This window comes from Neovison vison, chromosome 11, assembly GCF_020171115.1.
Source record: "Neovison vison isolate M4711 chromosome 11, ASM_NN_V1, whole genome shotgun sequence".
NCBI classification, from domain to species: domain Eukaryota; kingdom Metazoa; phylum Chordata; class Mammalia; order Carnivora; family Mustelidae; genus Neogale; species Neogale vison.
In genome coordinates, this window is record NC_058101.1 from 164,846,241 (window position 1) to 164,871,765 (window position 25,525).

The 25,525-nt window shown below is 43.0% G+C and overlaps 1 protein-coding gene across 2 annotated transcripts in view; it reads right to left on the reverse strand.

The window, feature by feature from the left end:
• Positions 1–3,356: 3,356 nt before the first annotated feature.
• Positions 3,357–25,525, reverse strand: part of XPO7 (exportin 7) — a 39,691-nt gene continuing 17,522 nt past the window's right edge. For both annotated transcript variants that reach the window (XM_044225205.1, XM_044225206.1), the window contains exons 12-28: positions 24,469–24,662; positions 23,730–23,835; positions 21,040–21,175; positions 20,459–20,532; positions 19,223–19,303; positions 18,068–18,131; positions 17,466–17,574; positions 16,458–16,564; positions 14,055–14,143; positions 13,211–13,318; positions 10,747–10,829; positions 10,320–10,534; positions 9,693–9,831; positions 7,766–7,926; positions 6,715–6,813; positions 5,959–6,086; positions 3,357–4,949 (exon numbers count right to left, since the gene is read on the reverse strand). In XM_044225205.1, coding sequence (XP_044081140.1) covers positions 4,856–4,949; positions 5,959–6,086; positions 6,715–6,813; positions 7,766–7,926; positions 9,693–9,831; positions 10,320–10,534; positions 10,747–10,829; positions 13,211–13,318; positions 14,055–14,143; positions 16,458–16,564; positions 17,466–17,574; positions 18,068–18,131; positions 19,223–19,303; positions 20,459–20,532; positions 21,040–21,175; positions 23,730–23,835; positions 24,469–24,662 — 1,987 coding nt within the window. In that variant the 3' untranslated portion in view covers positions 3,357–4,855. The remainder of the gene's footprint in view (positions 4,950–5,958; positions 6,087–6,714; positions 6,814–7,765; positions 7,927–9,692; positions 9,832–10,319; positions 10,535–10,746; positions 10,830–13,210; positions 13,319–14,054; positions 14,144–16,457; positions 16,565–17,465; positions 17,575–18,067; positions 18,132–19,222; positions 19,304–20,458; positions 20,533–21,039; positions 21,176–23,729; positions 23,836–24,468; positions 24,663–25,525) is intronic.

The window sequence follows — 25,525 nt, forward strand, 5'->3', positions numbered from 1 at the left end:
CCTATGGACATCACACAAGGACAATTAGTTTTTCCCCCTGAGTTTGGTTGTCCTCCAAACCTTGAATCCAGACATGCATGGACTTAATCCATTACCCAGTAGCAGAGGTTAGGAAATTGCCCTCTTGTCACTTTTCATTTCTTTGTAACTGGTAATAGGGTGGTTTGGCCCATTGGGTGATGCTGTATGTGTAAATCTATAATAAAGTCTGTCTTCATCATTATCAAACAGTTAAAAATATAATTGTGTACGGTGCTTCTGTAAATATGTTACAAGGTACTGTTCACTGTGTTTTGGAGTCAGTTTGTACTGTTGAGGGATCTTACGACAAAGAGTGCTTTTGAGTTTCCTTCTCTGTTGCTGACCATCAAAAAAGTATTTGTCCTGAAGTAGATTCTAAGTATTTGCTGAATGAACAGACAACAGTAGTCAGGAGGCTGCCCTGAGAGCCATAAGGGTTTTCTGGGGAAGGAGGATAATGTTCTAAGTTTGATCCCATCCTCCATTCTGCTCATCTGATGTCCCACTGTCTGGCAGCTAATTTATTTAGTTGACTCACTGTTCTGAAATACACCAAAGTGGCTGACCAGTGAATTCCAGTGTAGCTAAAAAACGCAAGACAGATGTAATGGACCCTGGAGACAAGTTAGAGAGGCAAGAATTCTAAGATATCACCTAGCACTTACTTGGCAGTTGTACTGACTATGGTTGGTATGTACATTTTTATCCTTTCAAGTTTATTTTTTTATTTTTTTTTTTTTAAAGATTTTTTTTTTTATTTTTTATTTATTTGAGAGAGAGAGACAGTGAGAGAGAGCATGAGTGAGGAGAAGGTCAGAGAGCGAAGCAGACTCCCCATGGAGCTGGGAGCCTGATGTGGGACTCGATCCCGGGACTCCAGGATCACGCCCTGAGCTGGAGGCAGTCGTTCAACCAACTGCGCCACCCAGGCGTCCCTCAAGTTTATTTTTTGAAATATCTAAAGTAGGACTTTAAAAGTTATAACCAGTTACATTTTTCAGGGCCTTACTGTCAGATATATGGCTTTTGCAGTTTCCCTGTAATCTTTGCTTTCCTTTTTTTGTTCTGGCACTTTGGCAGCATTAGAAAGCAACTTAGGTGTGTTTGTAGATCTAGCCAAAAATCGTGGGTGAGGGAAGTGCTGGCTGGTCGCAAACAGGATACAGAGAGGTACTTTGGCTCTCTACACTCAATTTCTGTTACCTCATGACCATGAGTATTTTTGGAAAGTTGTCTGTGTCTGCAAGTGGTTGAAATTTCATAAGGTGCTAGAACATTTTTCTACTTGGGAGGAAAAAATCCCCACAAATTCTTAAGAATAAGTTCATGTTTCAAGAATATAAAACTCTTATTTCTTAGTAGGTTGTGAGTTGTCATTAGAAAATTAACAACTGGGTGAAAGTCGTTATGTCTTAAAATCTAAAAATGTAAAAAATGGACTCAGGACCAAATTTTTGTTCCTCTGTCTGATTTACACTTCAGTGGGGATGAACCCTTATTTGGGCAGAGTCAACAAGAACAAAAAAACAGAACCAAAACAAAAACCAAAAACCAAAACCCAACCCCCAAAAGAACCCTGTGCATGCATAATTCAACTTAGTAATCTGCCACAAAGACTTTAGTTGTTTTGTCTACATAAGACAGTCTGTGTCAGGGAACACTGTCTAAAGACAACTTGATTTGATTAGCACAGTACCCGGGACAGCCTAGAAACCAATTGACTCTTGTTTTAACTGAATAAAACCTCCACATGACTTCTTGGGGGAAACGAATGTTTAAAGATAACTAGCTTTTTAAAGGATGGATCATGTTAAATTGCTGGTAAATTGACCAGAAAAAGTTTTCCTACTTGGCTGTTTTTTGGGTGCCCCCTCTTCTGTCAAAAAAAAGAACAGCTACATTGTTTAAAAAGTCTGATGTGGTTATGGTAGATTTTAACTATTGCGGTTTGTCATGACAGGACTGCACACAGGGCTGCTCCAAGGAGGCCACCATCTATGGTGAATTTGTTGCTTCTGAAATTGCTTTTGTGGAAGGGAAAGGAGTGGTCTGGGGTTTTGCTGATCAAGCAGCATCTCAAGATATTTGGGGGACAGGGGGGTTCTTCTTCAAGTACCTGTGAGAAAGTTTTTTTTTTTTTTTAATCTTATTTACTACAGAATTACAGTTTCAGGTCACTGGGGCATGTGACCAGAGTGCTTTGCATATTAATGAAGACTGACACTTTGTATTTTTCTTAGGCTCAGAGGCCGATTTAGCCAAGATGACTCAATTCTATATGCCTTCTGGCCATGAGAATACAAATTTTTGCCTTCAAAATAACTTAGGACCAAGACAGTCCCCACAATGAAACAGTGAACAAAGGTAGTAGGATATCTAGATAAGGTGAGCAAGACTGGCACCTAAGGGCTCCTTGGTAGCTCAGTCGGTTGAGTATTGATTCTTGGTTTTGGCTCAGGTTGTGATCTCATGTGCGTACAAACAGGGAGTCAGCTGGAAGGTTCTCTCCCTCTGCCCCTCCCCCCACTTGCACACACACTCTAAGGTGAATAAATCTTTTTTTTTTTTTTTTTAAATAGCATTCTAGAGCCTGTGATTCATTGGATATAAATCCACATCAAGGTACAGTTACAATGTTACTGGCGATTAAGTTCTAACTAGATACTACACAGTATGGGGAGGAGAAATAGTCCTCATTAACTAGTTTTCTTCATTTGATAATTCTGGCCCATGAGGCCTGCAAAGTAGTATATGGAAAAAACTTATCCTTGAACTTGTCAGGGTCTAGTGAATGAAGCCAAGCCGACATAAGAGGAGCAGAGGTCAGAAAATTAACAAAGGGGTACCTGGGTGACTCAGTCAGTTGAGCATCAGACTTGACTCTGGCTCAGTTCATTATCTCCGGGTCCTGGGATTGAGCCCCATGTTTACTCCCTACTGCTTCTCTCCCTGTCCTTCTGCGCCTCCCTCTGCTCGTCTGTGCACTCTCTTAAACAAATAAATCTTAAAAAAAAAAAAAAAAAATTAACACAAAACTGGGCTTTCTGCAATTATTACTTCTCTGCCGGCTGCCATGTTATTACCTAGAAGAGGTAGCGTGGCTTCACCTTTATAGCTGTGGACACAGTAGCATTATACCTCTATCTGTCTCAATTAGAACAATCGTATTTTTAAAATAAATGAAGTCAGACTTAATTGAATGAGAAGCTAATTTTGCAAGGGTGAGAGGCACCTGTCATCCACTGGCTCTTACAAATGCATGTTTCAAACATCTTTGTGTGTTTAGAGTGAGACATGTCCCTACAGACACACTAGACTTGATCGCTGAAGCCAGGTCAGTAGAAACCATTGAAGTTTATTGGCGGTCACAATGCTTACACTGTATGCAGCAAACACCCTTACAAGTCTATCCGCAACCTGATCACGCAATAAAGGATTCACCACACAGTCGCCAGAGGAGAAGGAAAAAAAAATTAACAGGCTTGTTTTGGGGGGTAGAGGAGAGAAATAAAGATAAAACCTAATTGGTGAGTGTCCCATGGGCAAGAGCTGAACTAGAGATGCGTACAACTAGCAGCAGCAATTGTGGAAAAAGTACAAGGCAAATAGCTTTCTCCATTAATTTTCTTCTGTAGGTTAATTTTTTTTAATATTCAAAACATTTATTATGGTTTTCATTTTATAAAAATGTATATTTTTAAGGGGGCGGGAGATTGTTAAATACTTCATGCTAGGCAGACCTTGTTATTAAGAACCCCTCCACTGCAGGAACTCCCTCCAGTTCATACATTCACGAGTGCAGGGTATGTATATAAATATCCACGCACACACATCCACACACACTGCCTCAAGGGCTGGGGAAGACTCAAAGTTATTGGCCACGCAGCTAGGCCTCTGGTGGACTCCTCCAAATCGCTCACCAAGAGAGCAAAGGGCTCAATTCCTTCTCTCTGGTCTCTACCTTTACAGAGACTGAGAACCCTAAATCACAGAGTTACATCCGACTTGTAAAAGCAAGAGGCATCTGTCTGAGGATGAGAATAAGCAAAGTGGGAGAAAGGATGAAGCTAAGAACACCAAACACTTTTAGCTGTCACTGCAAGAGGCCACGGGACCTAGGGCAGCATCTATGGTTGAAGGGGAAGGATGGTGCTCCACATGGCTTAGAGTTCCTAATAACAAGGGTAATACAGTAACAGGAAGTGATAATTTGGGGGGAAAGGAAAGGGCAATAAGAAAAAATATACATTTGGAATTTTTACTTTTTTTTTTTTTGCCTCTCTACACTGTGTCACTAAATATATCTCTGCACGTTCACACATCCTCGTCCAGTAAAGCTTCAGGCCACCAGAATACACATTTTTTCCTCACTCGCATACACAACCCCTCACATCAGCATTGGTGCACTAGACTCTGTAAAAATTTTTCAGTCACACTTTTTGTTTTTAAACTTGAGTCAATATAAACCTTGTTCAAAATGTTATGAAAAAATGTACATGTTTATACAAGGCAGGTTGTGGCAGGACACTGGGGGATCCCCCCCCCACCCCCTGGGGTGGCCCCAGGAGGAGGGGCTGGAGTCTCACACATTTGTGTCTCTATCTCCTCCCACCACCCTTCCCACCCAACCCCCCAGGAACCAGCAGCGCCCTGCCCCCTAGTGAGTGCATTCACACCCCTATTCCCTGGGGAAGTAGCCAGGTGACTTTGCCATTTTCCCCACACCCCTGGAGGAGGGAGCCAGGGTCAGCCAGGCCCTCTCCCTTGTAATTGTTTGCCCCTCTGGGTCAGACCAAAGGGGCGCTGCTCTGTACAGGTAGAGTCCGAGAAGGTGTCAGCTCATCATATCATTGCTATTCACGCCATAAGTGGAATTCTTCATCGAGTCGTTGACTTCTCGACGGAATGCCGACAGGTTCTGGGTGAACCTGCAGAGGGGATGCATGTAGGTTGGGGGAGGAGTGTGGAGGGGAAAGTTCTTGGCCTAAAACATTTCTGGCAGAGAAGCAGCTACTGAGGGGCAGAATGTATGAATCTGTTTCTAAGGTCAGTTAACCTCAGTCTTCAGACCTTAAGGGAAAGCTGGACTAGTTCTCCAACCCTTTCAACGTGATAACCCTGTGGCAGACCTTGAGATCTGGTCAAATCTGGGGCTTTGAGGGCCACCATGGGCTCATGGCAAAACAAAAGGCATCTGACAGAGGTGGGAAGTAACCCTTCCAAAGTGAGGGCATGAAGAGAATGAAGCTGACTTAATGCTTTATGCCGGAGACCTGTGGTATAGTGCTGTGCTGTCCAATATGGTAGCCACTCGCCCCACAGGGTCACTGAGCCCTTGAAATGTGCCCAGTGCAACCAAGGAACTGATGCATATTAGCTGTAAGTTCAAATTCAGTTCCCTGATGTACCTTAATTTTAAATTAAAATGCCATTTTTCTAATTAATTAAAATTAAATAAGACTTAAACATTGATTCAAAAAAGCCTGATATTCAGCTGACAACCAGACAACTTCTAAGAATGTCTGGTATACCTGAATATGGGAATCTACTTTGTCAACTGTACATTTTATGAAGTCTTAATACAAATCAAGTATTTCAAATGAATATTTAGCATCTGACTTGAGATGCCTTGTTAAGTATACAATACACAGGAACTTGCAGACTTAGTACAATAAAAAGAATGTTAAAATTCTCAGTTTTAAAATACGGATTACATATTATCTGCATATGTTAAATACAGTATATTAAAATGAATTTTGTCCATTTCTTTTTACCCTTTTTAGTGTGGCTACTAAAAGGTTCAAAGGTAAGTACACGGCCTGCTTTTCTACAGACAGCACTGCTTTGAGATGGTCTCTAGATGAGTCTCAAGGAGTCTCCCCTGTTCGATGACTCGAAAAATTGCTTAGGACTTCTCGGAAGGGCCTCTACACTCACCTGTCTCTGTTTTTCGTAAGAAGATTTCGCTCGATCCCTTCCATCAGGTTTTCAAAACACAGATGCATAGCCTGCTGCTTCTCTGGTGGCTGGCTGTTCACGATACTATTCCTTAGGTCAGAAAAATACTATGGGGCAAAGAGTGAGAAAGGGTAAGGAGAGGAGACAGGGATTAGACCTCCCTCATCTGCAGGACTGAAGGGATGTTCTCCAAGACATGGAATTACCTACCCAAATGGGGTACCTTGTTTGTAACTATTTCCAAGACCATGTATGTTCATCTTACTTAAAAATCAGAGTTTTTTTTTTTCTTTTAAAGGATTTTAAGTAATTTTACACCCAATGTGCGGTTTGAATCCACAACCCTGAGATCAAGAGTCACATGCTCTATCAGCTGAGTCAGCCAGGTGCCACTGATCTAGGTTCTTCTACAGGAATCTCTAGACTTCCTTGTTTGTGGTGGAGCAGGAACTAGAATTTAGGTCATCGGTGGTCTGCTCTCCAGGTATACTCTCTCCTGGTTACACTTCCTCATCCTTTATCTGAATTGCCACACATGTTGACTTCTAACAGTTCAGTGATTATGTGCCATTCAAGGCATGAACAGTACATGCTCAGAAAATGGGCTGTTTTCTCCTCTGTTTCACCATCGTGGGGCGTTCCTATAATGTTTCTCACAGTGCCCTGGAAAATGATAGCCAAACATGTGTTTACCCATGGTTCTGGCTCTGGGCACCAAGGAGCTGGCTCTCTTACCTTTTCATTAAGTAGTATCAAGCCAAGTAGGGGCCGTGACATTGACCACTGGTTCCTACAGTCTTCAAAGATGATGATGTTCAGCACCGTGGACAGCATCTGGAAATGCAGAATCTGAGGCAGTGATCTAGTGTATAGCTACAGGAGACAGACTTATAGATTCTAAACAGAAGAGTTCATTGGGTTGAAGGCCTCTTCTGTCTAGGGTAAACCAGGCAAATAGATTATGAAGTTTTATTTTAATAATCTATTACAACTTAAATTTTCTAAGGTATTTCCTGTCCTGTTCTTTAAATGGTTTGACAATTCCTTTAAAAACAGATCTTCCATGTTCACCCTGATTTTTGTGGGGAATGGGATGGGTTAAACAGTGATCAGAGTAGGCAAAATCCCTTTACACTACAGCTCCCAGGTACTTGTTTCAGAGGAGACAGCTTTGTAATATTCTGGGAATATGATGCGAATGTGAATTATTTCAGTGTTTCTTTAGAGAACAATGCAGACAAAGATGAGATTGGTTAAAATTAACTAGTCGCTAAAAGCTAAATAATTCCATCCATCCCATTTCCTGATCTATTTTTATCTAGTATATTTTTGCAAATCTTACTTCTAGAAAGATACCTCACACAAATAAAGCAATGGCAAACATATGGTTTGATCTCTGTGTGGTCAGTTATTTCCTTTTATCCTGTATTCTTGTTCCCATTCTGCAAATGGGAGTACAAGCTTTACAACTGGAAACTGCTAACTCACGTTCCATTTACAGCAACGGGTGAGCCTGGCCATTGTTGTAGAAGGAGGTCATGTCCAAGGCTCAGGGGTTGGTGTGACACTTAGAAAAGCAATTCAGAACTTGTTTTTTTCCAGATCTTTAAAACATCTGATGATTACAGCGAACTCAAAATCCATTGCAATTTTAAGACATGAACAATTTTTCGGCAACATGAGGCTGGTGAGATAGGACTCCCCGTTTTGCTTGCCCTTTCCTCTCTCAGAGAGGTTCTTGCACTGCAGGACCCCCACACGGCCGCCTGATGTTCACGTTCCTTACCTGCTGGATCATCTCTGGATGCTGCTGCATGATATGCAGAAAGCGGTCACTCTCCTGGTTCAAGGGTGTCGTCCTCTTTTTGGTGCTCCGTGACAGTTGCTTAAAGAGGTATGTCACGATGTGGTCTAGGCAAGAGCAGCAGCCTGTGCATACCATGGTGTCTGGAAGAAAGAGCGCAGGGGTGAATTCAGCAGGGGTATGGAGCTGCTGATGGTGACGTGGGCAGCTAAGGGACTGCAGTTAGCTGAGCTCCAGTAGAGGCAGAGGTAGAAGAGGTAGAAGTACCCCGGCAGACAGGGAACTGTCCCCAGCTCAGACAAGGCCTGTGCTTGGGTGCTTTCTGTTGACTTCTCACCCTCATCATATAACAAGGTCCAATTCTAAGTTTGAAAGTGAGCATGTGGTAATAGACAACATGCATTAATAATATTGACATTACTGACTCAATGTGGTGTAGATGTCTGTCTTCTGCTTCATAAAAAATAGTGAATAATTTACATACAGCAAGTACTTCTATTGTGCCAGATATTATGCTAATGATTTTATAGATATTATCTCTAATTTATCCTCTTGAGAACTCTGGGAGGTAGTTGTTCCATTTTAACAAATAAACCGAAGTTTGGAGAGGTTATATGAATTGCCTCCAGATCACACTGCTCAAACTGGACAAGGTGTGATAAGAATCCAAAAGTCTGAGTTACTGGGGGAGGCCATTAAAGCCAGCTTCATACAGCCTCCTGAAATTTCGAGTTTGTTAGAGGTACCGTATCCTTTATCTATGAAGCATTCTGCCGGGAGCGTGGCGGGCCTGGTTGGGGGTGGGGGAGCTGCAGACTCGTCTACACATTTTACAAAGGGGACACCGCAGCACAGCTTGCAGACAGAGCTCTGATGAGGTGAGGCACAAGCCAGAGGACAAATGGATGAGCCCTTAAAAGAGTCAACCCTTCTGTTTCTGTTTACATAGAGGTCCCTCAATTTTCAAGAAGCTAGAAAACAGAGCAGGGTCGGAGCCCTTGGCTGTACTGTCCCAGGTATGGGTCTGCACCGTGCTGGACGTCAATGCCAATCAAAGCAGGGGTACGGAGGTGTAACTCACCACAGCAGTTAATCCAAAAGTCATTCTGTGTGCACTTGCAATATATTGTGATTTTTTACAGTCGACTTAATCTTCCTATTTGTTTTGCTCAGCTTAATATAAAAAAATGTATTTTGTGAATACCTGCATACCTACTGAGACAGGTTGAAGGTAGCCTAGGACAAAAGGGTTGGCAGGAGCCAGGTGGAGGAGGAAAAACCCATGCAGCTGCCTGTGGGAGTGCCTTCCACAGCCTCTGTCCTCGGGTTAGCGCATAAGGGCCCCTGCCTGGTCTTCGGATTTGTCCCGCCCACCTCCCTGGGGCTCCCCTGTACCAGTGGGTCCTCTGTACCGGTGTGTCAGTTATCTGGCCTTCCGGACTCTCTCTTGCCTGCAGGTGCTAGTACTTGCTGTTCCTCCTGCTAGGAAGTCTCCCCACTAACCTGCTAACGCCTGTGCAGCTTTCTGGCCCATGGTTTTTCATCAGTGCTTTTGGCTAGCCTTGTTTTACCCCACTTGCTCAAAACCAGGAGCGTAGGTGTTCTTCCTCACAGCTCTCACAGCACTCCCTCCTCAGCCCCACTGTGGTGCGGAAGTAGGGAAGTGCAGTAAACAGGCACTTATCTACCTGTTTCATCTACGAAATAAAAAGCTCCTAAAGGACAAGGGCTGTGGTTATTAATAATTACTGTATCCTTAGTGCCTAGCACAGTGCTTGGTCCTCAGGATAGGGTCAGTATTTCTGGATGAGAATATATCCATGAGTCACACAAACATACACTTTTGGATACAAGAGCAAAATCTTCTCTTTCTGTTAAGAGGTAAAAAGCAACCAATCCAGGTGCTCACCAAGTGCAGTAAGTCCTTCAGAAATGGAAGAGAGAATATACATGATGACGTGAGGTTCCAGGCTTGCAATAAAGTTCATGTGGTCCTGGGTCAGGACTTCCAGTAGTGAATAGTAAGACTGGCTGAGCTTGGGATAGTCCTGTAGGAGAAGAGGACAAAAAAATGCTTAGGCACTGTGCACCTCAATATGCAGGGAGCAAGACTTTCTTTTTCTTTTTTTTTTTTTTTAAGATTTATTTATTTGAGAGAGAAAGCACGAGAGGGATTTAGTACTTCTAAGAAATGAAAATAAGAGTGGGAGAGAATCTCAAGCAGACTCCCCGCTGAGCGCAGAGCCTGCTATGGGGCTTGATCTCATGACCCTGAGATCAGGGCCTGAGCCGAAAACAAGAGTTGGATGCTCAACTGACTCTGCCATCTGGACACCCCAAAAGGGAGCAAGATCTTAAAACAGCTCAGTTCCCTTCAGATGGGAAGACAAAAGAGCTAGTTAGAGTTAGTTTATAGTTCTCCAGAGAAACATTCAACCACAGTGTCAGGCAAAACAACCAAAAAGCCAAACCCCAAAACAGAAACACCTGAATACGATGAGGGGCTCAGATCTTGTCAACAAAGCTTAGTGCTTACCAAGAGGTCACTGTGGGGAATGGAGAGGAGCAGCTTGATGAAGGTCTGGAGAGCATTGTCCAGGGCATCATCTCCATAGAGACGGAAGACTCCAAAATTGACATAGCTCCCACTGAGGGCTGCCTTCAGCATGGAGAAGCAGATGGAGATGCCCTTGAGCTTCAGTGCATAGACCTGATCCTTTGGGACCTCTCCTAGTGTCAGGATGCGATTGCCTGAGTAGACAGACATGTGACATATACATGTATAAAACCACATTATTACTGATAGTTTAGGTCATCAGCTCAACCCTCCTACTGGGAGGCCCTCTGTGCCAGCTGGCCTTATAATACCATCCTGGCTGGTGCCAGGGCTTGCCTACACTGCATACAGTGTGGTGACTGAGCTGGAATTCCCTCCCGGGGTTATCCTCCTCTAAAGCACGTACCATACATTGTTATCATCTTGCTGGTTTCTCTGAAGAGTAAGATGCCATTGGGGGAAGAGACATCAAATTGTAGTCGCTGGGATCTGAGCAGAGAACGGAGAGGCAGAGAAAGTCAGAGGTATGCTGCTGGAAGACTGCAGTACTCAGGCTCTCATCTGAGTACCCTGGGTGATTCTTTTTGCACGAAGATGTGCAGATTACCTATCCTAATGCAGAATAACTAAGTCAAAGGTAGTAGTCAGTGACAGAGCTTCTATCTTGAAGACTGACATGCTAGACTCAAGTTCTGCTTCTCAAACTGAAAACATTTAGAAGAAATGGAAGTGAGGCAGAAGATGAAACTACTCTCTTAAAATTCTCCATTTTGGTTAAAATATGGCTTTTGCAATAGTCATTTCTTAGAAGTACTCAATCAGCCCTTTAGACATTAACCGGCCTTTACCTTTATAGCTTCAGTGGCAACCAAGGGAGGGTACCCCTTGATAAGAAGGAAAGAGGTGAAGGGACTGGTGCTGCTACTAGAGAAAATGGGGGAGACAAGTGTTTTAAACAGCTTGAGCTCTGGGTTCCTGACTGTTCCCTGAACCAGAGCCCCTCTTTGCTTTGTGCCACCTTTTAATGAGCTGCTAGTTGGGACTTTTACTGACTGTAGTTGGTTAAAGCCTCAAACTCAGAAATCCTCCTTGACCCTTCTTTCCTTTCCTCCCCACGTTGGATCCATCAAGGTCTAGCACTACATAACATGCCCTGAATCTATGTAATTCCTCTATGTTCTTCTGCTTCCACTACTGCCCCTTTAGAGTTTCCTTCCTCACGTGATAGAGGGATATCTTTCAGTACTGTCAATAAGATCCCTGTGATCCCATGCCTCAAACTCTTCGGCAGCTTCCCGCTGGCACGAGAACGTGTGTGCCTTCCTCACTGCTGCTGTACTAAGTCACCACAGGGCTGGGCTTCACCTGCCTTTGACTCCTCCCCTCCTATGGCCTCCCTCATCCACTGGGCTCCAACCAGTGCATTTTCCTGTCTCCAGTCCCAGTGAGCTCATCCCGTCTGAGATCTTTTGTAGCTGTTTTCAGCTGTAGGCTCCTCTGGAACGAAGGGTGGTCTTTTGTAGTTGTTTTCACAGTTTAGAATGCTCTTTCTCCTTAATTTTTGCAGGGCTATCAGAGTCTCTTTTGTCGTTCAGATCCCAGCTTAAATATCACCTTCTCTGACAGGTTGCTTCTCTGACCCTCCTCACCTTCAATTCCTCTGTTTTATTAACTTTTGTCTTCACAGCACTTATCACTATTTGAAATGATTTTCCATGCTTGTTTTACTATTTGTTCTCCCAGAACATAACATCTAAGAGGGGAGAGGGTTTTGTCTGGCACAACAGCTAGGAAAGTGGCTGGCAGAGAGTAGAGGCTCTAGGCTCGTTGAGTATTACCTACCCTCTCACTAAAGTAGTTTTAAAAATTAATTCTCTCAGGGTGCCTGGGTGGCTCAGTGGGTTAAAGCCTCTGCCTTCAGCTCAGGTCATGATCTCAGGGTTACTGGGATCAAGCCCCGCCATCAGGCTCTCTGCTCAGCAGGGAACCTGCCATCCTTCCTCTCTCTGCCTGCCTCTCTGCCTACTTGCGATCTCTATCAAATTAAAAAAAAAAAAAAAATTCTCTTGGGGCGCCTGGGTGGCTCAGTGGGTTAAAGCCTCTGCCTTCGGCTCGGGTCATGATCCCAGGGTCCTGGGATCGATACCCCACACAAGCCCCACATTGGGCTCTCTGCTCCACAGGGAGCCTGCTTCCTTGCCTCTCTGCCTACCTGTGATCTCTGTCAAACAAATAAATAAAATCGTAAAAAAAAAAAAAGAATTTTCTCTCAGGAGTGCCATGAGGGGCAGATACACGGACCCGCAATTCTAGCGAAGTCAACGGGGTGGATTTTTCTCTTCTTCCATCCCTAAATTCTTGGGCAAATTTAAGATTTGGTATTTTGGAAGTCTGCCTTACTTTCTTCTTAAGTAAATCATTACCCATCCAGCTGCACTTTGCCAAACAGACACCTTTCTTAAAAATGGATTATTCATATACGTCTGGCCTCACTCTCAATTGTCTTTTTTGAAATGTGAACTTTGAAACGTGGTGGACATGACACCATTACTAAATGTCAACTTTTATATACGGGCAGGGAAATTGGAGTACAGGTTGCCAGATTCACCTCTCGTAAAAATGGGTTATCTTAAGACTCTTTCCAAAGTGACTTACTTCCTGAAGCAGCTATGATTTTGTGCGGCTGGAACACCCTTCTTCCAAACAAACAAAAACATATACACATTAACTTTTAGAGACGTTTTTCAAATTCTGAAAGCAGTGAATCTTACTATCTTCTACAATCTGCCCAAACACGAGATAAATTCTCTTGTTCCAGAATCTTAGATCAAAGGGCAGTTGTATCTTTTGAAAATCTTCATCCGGCTTACCTGTTATGAACTAATTCAGCCATCAGCTTGAGAACAGGAGTGGTACAGGCTGGATCATGGTACCATAACTCAATTGCCCGCTGGAGAATTGGCATGTAGGATGGGTATCTGTAAGTGAAAAGCTAAGGAAGAATTCTAAATCCAGAAAGGTATCGAACTGAAAGTAATTTCCCTGCGCTGGTTAAGCACAAACTGTCCAATGAAAGTCTCCACCTCCCTGTCTCCTGCTTGCTAATCTTGTAGTCTTTTTCACCCAAAGGTGCTACAGTGACTGTATGCTGCTGAAATTGTAACAAGCATCTAATAATGCACTTCCATTTACATAATGACTTGGTCCCTAAGAGCATAATGTGTCTCACATTGTTAATTTATCTTCTTTTCCCTTCTGTGACACGATAGGAAATAAGCTATTTCTGTTATATAACTATTGGAGAAACAGAGGCACTCAGCTTTCAAAGGATTTGTTCAAGGTTATGAATTCAAGGTCAGACTTTCTCATTCCTAGGAAAGCTATCTTTTTTTGGCAGATTGAAATGTCTCTTTCTCCTGACTGTAGCAAACTTCATGTGCAGCAGTTCCACAGGCATTTATACCTGGGACCCAGAACAGAATGTGGGAAACGACCTCATTCGTTTGCCTGTCTGACCCAAGCAGGGAGCCCTCTGCCATTAAGCCACTGTGAATGGCAGCTAACAAGACACAGGGCAGGTCTTTGGGGAAACCCTTCGCCTTCGTTGCCTCCTTTATCCTCCCCCTCCCTCTCCCTTTCCTGATGACTCTACCACCCATCCGCACTCCAGTTAGGGCTTTCAGTGGCAGGCCTTCCTGGTCTGTATTAGGATACATCCACTCAAACAGCATCATGAAGCTGGTCTTGGCATTGAAGGCGAAAGCTATCCCTCTCAGGTCTCTTACGAGGCCAACCAGAGTTCGCTGTAGTAGAAGGCAAAAATATATTAAAATAGAAGAAAAACCAAACCTATAACCACTTGGTGGGGATTTCACCAATGTGTAATCAAATTCTTCCACCACTCAACAAATACTCCTTCCCAGATATTCTGAACTGATCTCTTCCACACTACGATGCAATCTTTCTCACTTGGAAAATTAGTTTTGGAAGCTTGTTATGTACAAAAAAAGCAGTGATTCCTGGTCCATCACAGCAAAAACAGGTTGATAAAGTTTTAAGACACTAATGTGATAATTCATTGTGTAAAAAATGGAAAAGCAAAAAAGCTTGATTCAAGAAGAGTTAGAAAAAAAGAAGAAATGGCCAAAACGTTTACATAAGAAGGGGGAGAAGGAATATATATCCTAAAGTTGGTCCCACAACTAATTACAAAGGCCCCAGTGCCACAGGAAATCAACTGCAGACCCTGCTGGGAGGAGGACAAAGAAGCCTACAGGTTACCCGCCCCTCTGGCTGGGGTGCCTGGAAATAAGACTGTCAATCCTGGAGCTGTAAAGGACACTTTTACAGAAGAGACTGCAGCCTAAGAGGTCAGATATCATGCCCAGCATTACGAGGCTAGGTGGCAAGAGGGCCAGGGTTAAGACTCATACCATCAAGACTCCAAATCCAATGCTTTTTCTCAGTAGAACTTTTACTTGTCCTATGGGCCCTGAACAGCAATTAAACTGCCTTGAAAAACTAAGTCATCACTAGGCTCAAGGACATGGCACATATGGATGCCCTGATTCACTGGTCAAAAATGATCGCACTTCTGCTAACATAACAGCCTGTTTTAAGCGAAGTTCTATTCCTAAACTAATACATAAGCTATTTTCAAATCTAAGACATGGCCACTCTAGAGACTTATTACATGAAGTGTAACAAAGACATGGATCATGCTTATAGCTCATGGTCAGAGTTCTTTTCATAAATTTTACTTGCTTTGTATGGAACTAAAGTGATGGGGGAAAGGGTGGCTATTCACTGATCCCCCTCAGTTATCCCTGGAACCGGCTGGTACTCAAGCTCAAGTTACCTCCGCGCTCCACACTAACAGCTTTGAATGGCGCCTATCTCAAGACACTGGTATAAAGAGGAGAGAGAGCTGGCAAAGTAGTGTTGCTCTCTGACTTCCCTGATGATTTGGAGACAGAAAACTGAGAGCCTTTCTAAAGATGAAAACAGAATTTTAGAATATTAGGTAAAGCCTGGCATTTTTGGGACCATAGTCCTGGCTATTTGGTGACTGTAATTCAGCCTCAGTGTCATTATGAGCACTGCGAGGAAGTCCTACAAATACTAATAGCCTAGTGTCTTCTGGTTTTGGTGCAGAGACCTACATAGATAAGGAGAACAGGTGTGTGTGAAGATGGGGAGACCAAAATCAAGAAATAATCATTCTGAAAGCTAAAATCAATAACTAAAGATAACTTTAAAATTCTATATACATGGAAATTCACAAAGCCTTCTAAATGACTCCTGTCATTTAAGAAGAGATCTTAATGGAAATTAAATAATACAAAGAACTGAATGATAATGAAAATGTTACATATAAAAACCAGAGGCTTAGAGCATAACAATGTTAACATACTTAATACTATTCAACCGTACAACTAAAAATGGTTAAGCTAGTAAATTTTACTTTACATGTTTTTTTTAACAATTAAAAAAAACCAACATCCAAAACCAACATGTGGAATGATATACCTAGAGGCCTAGAGAGAGTTATAGTTTTAAACGCTTACATTAGGAAAGGAGGGCTGAAAAGAAGAACAATGGAGAAACCCCAAGAAAAAAATGAAATAGAAAATACAGATACAAGAGGTTAAACAAAGCAAAAAAACAAAAAAACAAACCAACTATTATTTTTGCAAAGACTTATAAATACATCTCTGGCAGGACTGATCTAGAACAAAAGAAAGCACTAATAGGCAGTATTAAAAATGAAAGGGGAACATAACACTGAAGATACAACAGAGATTAAAAATGTAATAGGAAAACATAAAATAACTTTATGTTAGAAATAACTATGTTATTACATTTGAAAATGTAGACAAAAAAATCCTAAGTGCGGCTTAGAGAACACATTTACACATTTTAGCATAAAAATAAAAGACTTTATAAGTCTACTAGTTCTTCCATCTCAAAACCCCAGGAGTCCAAGAGGTTATATACAAAGTGAAATCAGTGGAAAATGTACGGATGAGCATTATTTTCTTCAGTGCTAGCTAATCCAGTCTCTGTCAGGGGTTGCCAGAAAGCAGAAGCTGGTCAACCAGTGGGTAAAGGACTCACCTTTGCCTCTTGCTCGTTGAAACTGTTAGTGCTAAACATCTGGGCCACAGCCTCAAATGCTCCCGTGAGTGGGAGCATGAACTGCTCATACTGATCTTCATCCTCTCCTGCCAGGGAAACAACTAGTCTGTGACTTCAGTATAAAAAATACAAAGCTGTGTATGCAAGGAAGATAAGATAGTATGACAGGCGAACAGACCCAAGGATAACTCAAGTAGGCCCATTTACCATATACCCCATGGGTATTATTAGTAATTTCAAAATGAAATGTAAATAGATCATTTTTAATCTAGAAGAAGGCAAAAATCATCCATTGCATGGACGTCCACACTGTTTTTCGACACAAACCCAGAGACACTACATTTTTATCTACTTCTCCTTAAGTGAGAGCTAACAGTCAGCTAAGAAAGGACTGAGTCTGGTGTATGAGAACCTGATGAGACTCATACTTGAATCGGGTGCTTGTGGAGGCTCTCTTCATGCTTCTCTTTTCACCCATCTTCCATAAAGCAAGAAGGTTTTGTAATGTTATGTGGTAGGATGAAACTTAAATAGCTCAAAATGAGGATGACAGCACTAAGTCTCAGTCATTAGTTGACCCAAAACTGCCAGTATCACAGCAGAGCTAGCAAGTTTCTTCAGCCCTGTGGGCTCACAAGTGCTAGTGAAAGGAAGATTCTGTTGATGGTCTTAGGTGGGCTGTGCCTTCATTTGGGGTGGAGGGTTTACCTGGCCAACAAGGTGCATTTAGGACTCTAAATTTCAGAGAAGAAATATGAATAGGTTTTAAACCCATTGCACATCAGAGGAAACTTCTGGCACATACTGTTCTTCTCTTCCAGTTACAGGGACCATGATAGCATGATGTGTTCTTGGTGAAACCAGACTTATTTCAGAGAATTCTGTTACTGTTGAAACAACAGGAAAGGCCTCCCCCACATCTAGTTTTCTGTGCTCAAGTAAGAATTGACACCGCGCCAGACTACTGCCGAGGGTTTACTGCAGTACCTAAATCCACCATGAGGAGGCGCCCAAGTGCTGTGTAGAACGTAGTCCGACACCGCATGTCTGTCAGATTGGACTGATTGTTAATGCCCAGAAACGAAAAGTGCTCGCTCTATTCAAAGAAAAGAAGACAAGTTAAAAAGGTAAAGCATGGGCATAGGCAAGCCAGGAATTTCAGGGTTACTGAGCCTTTTCAAGCTAATGGCTATCTTGTCATTCTTTTATTTTTTTTTTAATTTTATTTTTAAAAATTTTTTATAAACATATAATATATTTTTATCTCCAGGGGTACAGGTCTGTGAATCGCCAGGTTTACACACTTCACTATCTTGTCATTCTTAAGAGTATGAGCTGTTGTCTACAACGAATTTATCTTTGCATGAATAGTTGTAGGCAGTGTCATCGTAACCCCGATCACCCGGCTCTCAGGGAGCCACTCAGATGTCCATGGAGTGTGATCTGGCGGTGTGAAGGGAGTCAGGGAGCAGTCTCTGGCTGGGGAGGCACTGTGGGCCTCAACTGAGAACATCTCCTGTGTATGGCTGCAGAGGAAGCACGTGTGGCTGGCAGGAGAGGAGAGCTGGGAAGAGGAGTGAAGCACTCACCGTGTGATTGTTCAGCATGAACTGTACCGCACTAAGCTTCACCAGTTTCCTTACACTGCTGTACGTGAAGACAAAGAGAGAAGGTCAAGGAAAGTGTGTGCAAATAAGGCATCTCTAATGCAGAATGCGGCTTTCTAGGATAAAGTAAGCAGCTTCTTTCCTGCCTTTGACTTCCATACCCAGATTCTCTTATTTTCCTTAAACACTCGAATATGACACCTGCCAAAAAAGATGTGTTCTCTTCTAAGTGGTATTTAACTGATCAATGACAGAATACCCATTCCAAACTCCCATCTGTAAGAAAAGAGATAAAACCCAGCAGTTTCTCCCAAGAATCATGAATATTCTAGGGTAGCTTCTCACTAGTGCTTCTAACAGGGAATTAAGCCCTAAATCCCTGCCTCAGGCACCCACTGTGTGTGGTGAATAAAGTTCTGTCCTATGCATTTTAGAATGGTACTAGCTATGTACAATCTTTGGGATGACTGAGAAAAAAGTAACTCATTTTTTTCTTTTTTTTTTTTTTAAGCAGAGAGGCAGGCAGAGAGAGAGAGAGAGGGAAGCAGGCTCCCCACTGAGCAGAGAGCCCGATGCGGGGCTCGATTCCAGGACCCTGAGATCATGACCTGAGCCGAAGGCAGTGGCTCTATCACTGAGCCATCCAGGCGCCCCAAAGTAACTCTTTTTTATAGGGTTTAGTCTCTTGCAGACCCCTGCTGGTGGAAGTCTGTCTCAGCAATTCAAACTTTATGGCAGACAGTCCAATCAAGAAGGAGTGCAGCCACTACTTTTACTGCAGAGCTTGTAATCAGGTGGCTTCTACCAAAAGGCTGACAGATAATCAAGATGGACTCTGCGTAGGGAGGATGCAAAAATATTGGCTACAGAGTGTATACTGATCTGCTGGGTGTTTCTGGATCTTAGAGATAACCAGGGACAAATCTGCAGAAACTGTCGTGGGGTGGCTCACATTTGGCGTCTGGAATTATCTCTCGATTCTGTATGGGTGCTGCCTTTGGCTCCCAGGAGAATGCAGGATACCTGAGCACATATAAAAACTAAATGGAAGTGGAAAGAGCAGGAGGCCATGATTTCTAAGAATGTGGCAAGCCACAGTTCCTGCTGTGCACAGAAGCCAGCTTGGAAAAAGGATATCCAATGGAGAGGTCATTGAGAAGCTGTAGTGTCTTAGAAGTGATCGGTTCACAGCGGCCCCAGTACTTCAGGTTGGTGATGCTGGAGGACAAAAAGAAAAAAAAAAGCAGGAGATACTTTTGATTTGCCTGGTTTCCTTGAGGGCTGGGAGAAGAAGAAAATCATCCATCAAGAGTCACCACACATCTGCATCACCAATTCACAGACATCACAACCACAAAAAATGGGTATAAAATCTCCGTACTTACATTTGGTTGACTAGAAAAATTATCCTTCAGATAATCTTCACTACTTGGTTCCAAAGCTACACTGGCCCATACCCAGGCCCTTGGAATTCTGGGGCACTCCAGGGCTGATTTCTGCAGCAAGGGTAAGAGATTTCTGCGGCAGTGATAACATGCAGACGTATGCAATTCTGCACCTGCACCATCCACTGTCAGCTGCAGAATTCTAGTAGCCCTTGCTTCCGGGTTCTTGGCTGGCAGAGTCCTTTAGACCCCCTTTGTTTTGTGCATCTTAAATTATTAACCAGCTCATGGATATGAGTGTTTAGGATTGGGATGGCTGGAAGGGGCAAAATGTCACTTTGCACACAGCCCTGGGTAAAATATTTGGCTCCTAGTGTGTGCTTTGAGATACTGAGCTCCTAAAAAGGGGAAAATGTGAACAAAGGGATATAACTTAAAAAAACAAAAACAAAAACAAAACAAACACAAAAGGGCCAATTAGGAGTTCCAACTTTGAAGACAATTCAAATAGCACTCCATTTTGCAGATTCAAGACTCTCAAAGGGTGTGATGCTTTGTGATAGGAAAAGCCTGTTTTAAAGTGAGGCTCTCCTCCTTGGGAGGGGGGCATCTAGTGGAAATCAGCACCAGAAAGTGAATGCCCACTCTGGGCATCCTTGGGTTGATTGGGTGAGAGGCTGAGCACCAATCATGGGCGGGAGGGAGGTCCATTTTGCTAATGCCATGACAGGGTTTCACCGGTGATTCCAGAAGCTAGAGATGAGATTCCACATGAACAAAATTAAATCCTTGCCTGTACAAGCCTGGAATGCTCTGGGGCCGGGCCATATCTCTAAGCACAGCTTGTCACACACTCAAATGCACAATTTTCTGACGCAAACGATCAATGCTAGAATACCAAGGCACTGGCAGCATAATGCCAAGATCACATTTTACAGTTGCAACAGGATTGCAAGGGACTCTTGCTGATGGCAAGCCAAACACTTACATTTTTCCTATGAAGACGCTCAGGACCATGGTCTCATCATTCAAGCACAGAACTTCTGAGAGTCGGCGGTACAGCTGGTGTTGTGTTAAGGGAAGAGAAAGTAATCAGAAAATATGGATTAGAAAAGTCACATTCCAACATTGTTTTTGTCCTTATTCAGGGGTAAGATGTGGGAAGAAAATGGACAAAGGTGTAGAGCAAGTCTCTGTTGAAGGGGTAAACTAGTTTCTAAGTATTACTTGATACTAGAGAGATGCTGAGCTATCTTACCAGTACCCTTCACCCCAAGATGACAAAGACTGTCAAAACCTTCTGCTGTTCTGAACATCAATTCATGTACAGAGACTGAGAAATGCCAACACTGAGACCACCAGATGTTTTGACCAGCCATCTGTTAAGTGCATGGAACACTAGAGAAATGGACCCAATTTTTGGACGAACCTCTCAAAATTCTACAGATTAAGAAGAGACATCTGGACCATCCTGACACTATAATCTGTGTCTGAACTGCTATCACATGTTTCTCAGCAATTCTGCAAGCATAAGTGAGAACCAAGTGGAGCCAACTGAGCGCCTGTTACCTTAGAGGATTTTTGCACCTGGTCCCCAATGTAGATCTTACGAAACTGTTCAAAAAAGCTCAGCATGGCCAATTCTAGCTTCTCATTACCCGCTTGAGCCAGGCGAGAATCTGTTAGGTTCATCAGCTGGAGCACCCTAGAGGAAGAAGAGCAATGATTCTCTCAACAGCAGGATATCCTGATCACTCTAGAAAATCCAACCTATCCTCAAATAGGCCTGTGTCTCCTCTCCTTACCCATCCTATCTGAAAGGCATTCTCTGCAGGCTCTGTTCTCTCAGCAGAATTCCCCATTTCTGCCCCACAGGAACCACAGCAGAAGAATGAATATGAGTGACTGGTTGGCTGTTTAAAAGTTCCAGCCCAAAAAGACTAAAGACTGAGACGGAACTAATAGTTGGCTTAAACATAGTGGGAAAACAAAACAAAACACTGGCACTGGGGTTATGACCTTCCTTGAAACTTTGTGAGACCATAAGTAAAGCAGTTTATTTCTGAGTCCCAGTTCCTCATCTATAAAATGACGGAGACTGGACTAAGCTCGTGGTTCTCAATCTTTTTTTCCCACAGAGCCATGAAGGGAATGGACACATGAAGGGCAATGTCCACAGGCAGGTAAAAGTTCCAGAGACCAAGAACAGATATGCTACCCATGACTTCATCCCTTTACCCCCTCCCACACCTTTCCCCCCAAAAAGAAAGAATACTGGGATGCAAGTGTGTGAATACTGGATGAATAAGAATGTTACTACAAGTTAAGTCACTTGTCGTTCTGATGATGTGAGAACAGGTAAACTATTCTTGACATATAATGAGTGAATAAGACTCAGGCATGATGCTGTAACACTCAGTATGAGAACCAGTATACAAGACACTCTCTAAACTCAACTTATATTATGATACACATGCAGTATCACACCAGGCTGCCGAATCAGATAGCTTATTAGCTTTCATCCTTATCAAATCTTTGCTGAACTCTTCAAAAAATGCCATCTGTGACATGCCATGGAGATTTTGTCAGGATTAAGGCACCTAAGGGCAGATGGGCATCATCTGATAAGAGAAAAATGGGGATTTTTTCAGAATAAGAATTATGGACTGAAATGTCTAGGAACCAATCTATTCTAAGCCATCATGTTAAAATGTGTTTATCTCTAAGGAGAGCATTGGAAAGTTCAGAACCCTTCAGGGTGGCAGTTCCCCAGGGCTGCAGTCTGTTCACACACAATTCTGAAACACGATCTATCCTTCTACCTGCATTCTGACAGGAGGATGCAGCGTGCTCTCCAGGGGCTACTGGCCGTGTGGCACCATGACAGACTGGATGCAGATACAGGTAAGAGAATCCAGCTGACTTCTGAGCCGGACATTAAAACAAAGTCACTTTCCTCATTAATTTTTTTGGGAAAAAAAAATATTTTTTTTAAAGATTTTATTTATTTGACAGAGAGAGAGAAATCACAAGTAGGCAGAGAGGCAGGCAGAGAGAGAGAGAGGAGGAAGCAGGCTCCCCGCGGAGCAGAGAGCCTGACGCAGGGCTCGATCCCAGAACCCTGGGATCATGACTTGAGCTGAAGGCAGAGGCTTTAACCCACTGAGCCACCCAGGCGCCCCTTGAAAAATATTTTAAAAGACATTACTTATGCTGACATGTAATGGGGCTTATTTTTAAGTCATCTCTCCACCCAACGTGGGGCTCAAACTCAACCCTGAGATCAAGAGTCGCATGATCCAGCCAGGTGCCCCAGTTTTACTTTTTAATACAAAAACTATCAATAGCTATATTTTATAAACAGAAACTCTTTGAGATTCTCAATACTTTTTTAAAAAGTAATTTTTAAAATACTTCTAAATACCTTTTTAAGAAGGTGAATAGTCCTGATGAAAAGGTTAGAGAACCTCTGTGGCAGAGTATTAAAAAATCCTGCCTTTTTATTCTTTTAAAGATTCTATTTATTTGAGAGAAAGAGCACAAAATGGGGGGAAGGGCAGAGGGAGAGGGATAAGCAGACTCCCTACTGAGCAGGGAGCCCAACCCAGGGCTCGATCCCAGAACCACAAGATTATGACTGAGCTGAAGGCGTATGATACCCAACCAACTGAGCACCCAGGCACCCCCAAATCCTGCCTTTTTATTTCTGTTAGGTGAATCCTTAGAAATCATTAAATGTTCATTTATAGGTTTTTAGGAAGATGGATGAGAATTACATAGACACAAAATAACTTCAAAACTTCTAGGTGGAAAAGTGTATGTCAAGAGATTTGAAAGGCTGTAGAAACTCTGTAATTCCGTATTTGGGGATATCTGAACCATATTTTCCTCTTAGTCTTACCCTGCTATGGAAAAAGCAGTCCACATTTCATTAACTCTAAGATATTGTCCTTAAAACTAAAAGCTACTCCCTATTCTGGTTTTCCTAATTCTGTATCCATCATTTCCTTGCTGAATTACTGTAAATGTTTTTTCAGTAAAGACTGTGGGTAGAATTTTTGCTGTATTTATAAAATGTCTGAAGCTGGAGCTGTAACAGTCCTTCATTTTCTGGGCACCAGCTTCATGAGATTATATTCTATCAATATAGAGGGAGGAAAGCATTAATAGAAGCATGTCAAGTTCCTGTGATGTTAGGACCCAAAAGGAGGGGTCTCGGTCAAAGCTGTGAAATGGAGAGACTCTGTGAGAGCACCTACCGACAGACGAGCTCGCCATCCATAGCATCTTGCTCGTCAGTGCTGGCAAAGGAAACCCGGCCCCCGATCACTGCGCCAATGATGTAAACCAGCCACGTCAGCCGTCCTGCAACAGGAAGATCTGTTAGTGTCTAGATTCCAGCGGTCATTTCATTGACGAAATCTCCTCATAGTGAGGTGTGTTTCTTACTGGGAGCTTCTGTAATCTTAAGAACAGTATGGTAAAGCAATAGTGTCTAACTTTTCTTACTGAGCATAGCTACCACCCTGCTCTGGCAAGGGTGAGGCCAAGGGGAAATTCAGTAGATTCAGTAGAGTCCAGTACTTTTTTTTTCTTTTTAAAATGTTATTTATTTGAGAGAGAGAGAGAGAGAGAGAGAGAGAACACAAGCAGGGGAGTAGCAGGCAGAGAGAGAGGGAGAAGCAGGCTTCCCGCTGAGCAGCAAGCCTGACACAGGGCTGGATCCCAGGACTCTGGGTCATGACCTGAGCTGAAGGCAGATGCTTAACCGACTGAGCCATCCAGGAGCCCCAGAGTCCAGTAAAAACACATCCACCTAGACACGATTTCAGTTACTCTCCCTTAGCCCTGTGGCATTTATTCATAGTATTCTTTTGTGTAGATGGAGAAGATGGATGATTGAAGAGTCCTTTTGGGGGGCAGGAAGGAAAGAGAGGTGGCAGTGAGTGAAGAAGGATAGACAGCACCACTTTTCAGGCCGCAGCACTGTCCACTCACCTTCCTGCACCGCGATATCCATCGGGCTGGCACTAGCACTCTGCAGCAGTTCCTGATAGGACTGGGCGGACTGGTCAAACAACTGCACGAGGAGTGCACATGTCTTCTCATACTCACAACGCCCGATGGTGGACAGCTGGTCCAGCTGCTGCTGCACCAGGCCGGTATCCTCCAGAGGGTCTTCCAGGCCATCCCTGCTCCCAAGGGAAAAGGAAGGCGGCTCTCTTAAAAGATACCATTGATTTCCCCACTACGACACCTCTCGTTCTTCTGCATTTAGCTACTGTTTAGCAACACTACATTTTACCAAGAAACGTATAATATAAAAAGTGGGAAGATGGTGGTCATACTAAAGTCATCTTCTTTAGATACACTCTGTGAGTTGGTGTCTAGCTTTTGATCTGAACTCCTGCTCCCTTAACATCTGCCTCAATCCCTTCAGTCCTTTGCTTCGTACTCTAGGAGCTCTTGGTTCTTCTCTCTTGCTTGTTCTTGGCTCTAAGTACCTTTGGGACTACACATATCCTGTCCCTGTGTGGGGCCATTGTGGCCAGATATGTTTTGGAATTCAGAGCTCTTCAGATTTTAGAGAGGCAATATGATGCTTCTAGCATGTGCTATGAACCCTCAATGGACTCTCCAGGGTAGCAACTACAGTTTTCCTGTAGCAAAATGTTTAACCATCAGGAAGAGTCATACAAAGCAGAAGTTTTCAAAAAGGCTCTAAATGGTCTCATATTAGCACATGTCAAATTTTGCCACCAAATAAGTTCTGTTTCCAACCTATAAGAAAATTTAGTTTTCACTTCTTGGATTTTAGACTCACAGAGGAGGCACTGTGAATCTACACCAGGTCCTACCTTACGTATCGGTTGCTAGACTTAAAAATCACATTGTACTCCAAGCTCTTCTTCTGTTGCTACATCACAGTATGACAACCCAGCAGCTGCACCACCATGACCATCACAACTAGAGGTCACAGCTGTGTGTATACTATGGTCCACACACAGGGCCAAGACATAGTAATTTAATCCTTTTAATAACCTGCCCGAGAGCA